General features: G+C 47.2%; 1 protein-coding gene across 1 annotated transcript; it reads left to right on the forward strand.

Moving 5' to 3' along the window:
• Positions 1–180: 180 nt before the first annotated feature.
• Positions 181–1,413, forward strand: Pmar_PMAR008916 (hypothetical protein). The gene is made up of 7 exons (XM_002786744.1): positions 181–385; positions 437–547; positions 594–675; positions 718–780; positions 831–944; positions 996–1,042; positions 1,087–1,413. The coding sequence occupies exons 1-7, from the start codon at positions 202–204 to the stop codon at positions 1,182–1,184; spliced, it is 699 nt and encodes a 232-aa protein (XP_002786790.1). The 5' UTR covers positions 181–201; the 3' UTR covers positions 1,185–1,413.
• Positions 1,414–2,866: the final 1,453 nt, after the last annotated feature.

The raw sequence follows: 2,866 nt of genomic DNA on the forward strand, positions 1-2,866 counted from the left end.
AAAATTTCCTCAGAATTCTCATATTGTCACCAACGTATGTGGTTGACCATGTGCATATATTCCCACACTGATGGCACACATCAGCATAGTAAAGTATGTGTCGGTGTTGCCATTGAAGACGTGGAACTTCTGATTATGCCCTGTGTTGCCTGGAAGTTGTCTCCTGGAGTTGCTGTTCATAGTTGGTTTTGTTCGCGGCAAATGTCAATGACGTCATCGTCCTCCTCCCCACTGCTATCAGCCTCCCCTTCCTCTGCTAGCACCTCTTCTCGGGCATTTCCTGATGATGAACAGCAGTCATCACCCGGCTCAGGGTCAGACCTCGGGGATGGCCAGTCTCGGATACTCATATCGGTAGTAAGGAAGAATCGGCGAAAAAGGAGTGGTAAGCCTCCGAGTTTCCATTACACGCTGGAGTCGTCGGTCCTGCGTGCAGATGTGGATACGGCTACCTTCGTATTGGACAGTGGCGACAAGTTGGTACTTGAGGTTGATGGCGCTCATCGGACAGAACAAGCGACATCTGAGAAGACCAAACGGACTAGGAGTAGTACTAGTTCTGTGATATGATTGGACATATGCTTTTCATACAGCACCAACGAGCACGGTGAAGGAAGAGAGGATTACTAAACGTAGCGGCGCGGCTGCTCGGACGACTCAGAAGTCGAAAGCGCGGTAGTGTGATTTGGGGGAGTCGAATGGTGACGGTGGTTATAGGCGAACACAACACTCGACGAAGCGGTGGTATCTCAATGATCTGCCGGAACTCGTCGAAGCACGGTAAGGAGTTATCATAGGGGGTATCGTAAAAAGTATCCTCCTTTTTTCAGGTTAGTTATTCATAGAGAGGATCCCAACCTGCCTGCTATACGTAAGAATGACTTCAAGATATGGACAGGCCAGCCCCTCCAGACGCAGATCATTGATGTCCTTAAACGAGGCCTGTAGGTTGACGTCAATGCTCATTGGTATATGTATTCTTGTCGTCCTTGCAGTTACCGAGACATCTCCAGTTGGTACTGTGAGTTCGATAAGGATGGCGGTAAGGTGGTCTTATGTTGTTACTTCATGATGTATTGATTTCAGTTCGAGGGAAGCACGTTGACGGTTCCCAGGCTCCCCTCAATATCCCTGGATTCGAGCCCGGCATCACCATCGTCGTCAAGCCTGGTCGGAAGCGTTGAACGGTGGCCTTTGACTAGTCGTCCAATTTGTACAGTGAAATGCCTGATCGACGTAGGGCGGGTGCATTCCTTTGACTGGGAGTGGACTTCCCCGCTTCGTCGTAGCATCGATATTATTGCCCAATTGACTTCCTATGATACCATTGAACCATTATTTACCTCATCTCCGATGATACGGCTACTGAAGTGTACATCTTCTCTGACGGGTTACTCTCCGTCGTACGAATGTTGACGATATTTCCCCTGCTAACGTTCTCTGGAGTATGTTCGTGCTGCGTTATCATAGTAGGCGTGTACGGGTTGCAATTGCATTGTCGGGCTTCGCTTAGCTGTCTATTAAATTGACACTATGTCAACCATTAATATTTCCAAAGCTCAACAACTCTGCCGGTTAGGAAAGTGCTAGACTTTAGCAGACGTTTGATCGGAGCATCTTAATACACCACTGTGGAACATCAAAATGTCTATGTCGTTGTCATAACCAGCCAACTCGATGTATCTTTTCACGCAGTATATGGTACCGTACCATTGGTACGTACTCAGTGATGGAGGAAACGCTCAAATGCAAGCCGTAGACTTTGGCTGGGCTAGCCCGCTCTTAATGGAGAGACCTTCAAAGGACTCACCAGCTCAGCAATAGGATCTTGCACTCTAGCTTGCGGACATTCGATTCGAATTCCGAGCGCCGGAATCGGTCGATCTCCTTACCAGATGATGTTGTTAGTCTAAGGTAGGAGGGAGATGAGTCAGAGTAGCCAACTGATGTTCACTACTCAACTATCAGTAATCTTGAGTTCGATTTTATCGTCGTGGGTTGGGCGTGCGCCAAAGTAAAAGCGAATTAAAATTTCAAGATGTCCCTGACAGGGACTCCCTGTTGGTGTTATTTAGCACACGAGCACCGTCCAACTAGTACGAGCTATTCAGAATGAATCACTATGGTCATCATGTGACTTTAGTAGTTTCCAATTTGCCTAAAAGGTCAACAGTTTGCTGGCTGTTTGGAAAAATGTGTACCAAATTTAGATCAGGAAATAGACACACCTAGTTGGGCGACTGAGAGTCGTTGGGGTCTATGATGGCGCCGCGGTTGCTCACCCGAACTTACAGATATGGTTGAACGAACCTTACCGGTGGCATTCAAGTTAGTCGCGACTCTCCGACCCACCATTTAGACTCCCCGCCCTTGAGTCGAGAACTCGACTCATCCACCCTTGGCTGCAAAACCGAATCATTGAGCTACGATGTTCAACCTACAGATCTCAAGAATAGCAACGAAAGAGATATGGAAGGAAGAGAGATCTAACCGAGTAGTTTAATGATACCTGCGTACGGGCAACAGTGGGTGGGTTAAAAAGGAAAATTAAAGAAGCGTAGCAACGCTAACGACTGACAGAGTAAATCTCAGACCATCTCGTCGAGGTCGACCAGTCATCCTTTCAATATCTGTAGTCTTGACACAACTCGATTTCGGATGAGTCGCTCGTCACTTGAACTCTTAGACATGATTCTCATGCTTCTCCAAACATTGTCTAGAATTTTTTTTCACATGATATTCGACCCATAAGCAAAATTCTATGGTTTCCCCAAAGTGTAGTGTATAGTCATGGGCTCTTTAACTATGGCCTCACATCCTGTCGGATGAGCGTGTCTATCGTCACCCTCGCACTATTCGCGCAACA

Source organism: Perkinsus marinus (assembly GCF_000006405.1).
Source record: "Perkinsus marinus ATCC 50983 genomic scaffold scf_1104296931260, whole genome shotgun sequence".
Taxonomy (NCBI): domain Eukaryota; phylum Perkinsozoa; order Perkinsida; family Perkinsidae; genus Perkinsus; species Perkinsus marinus.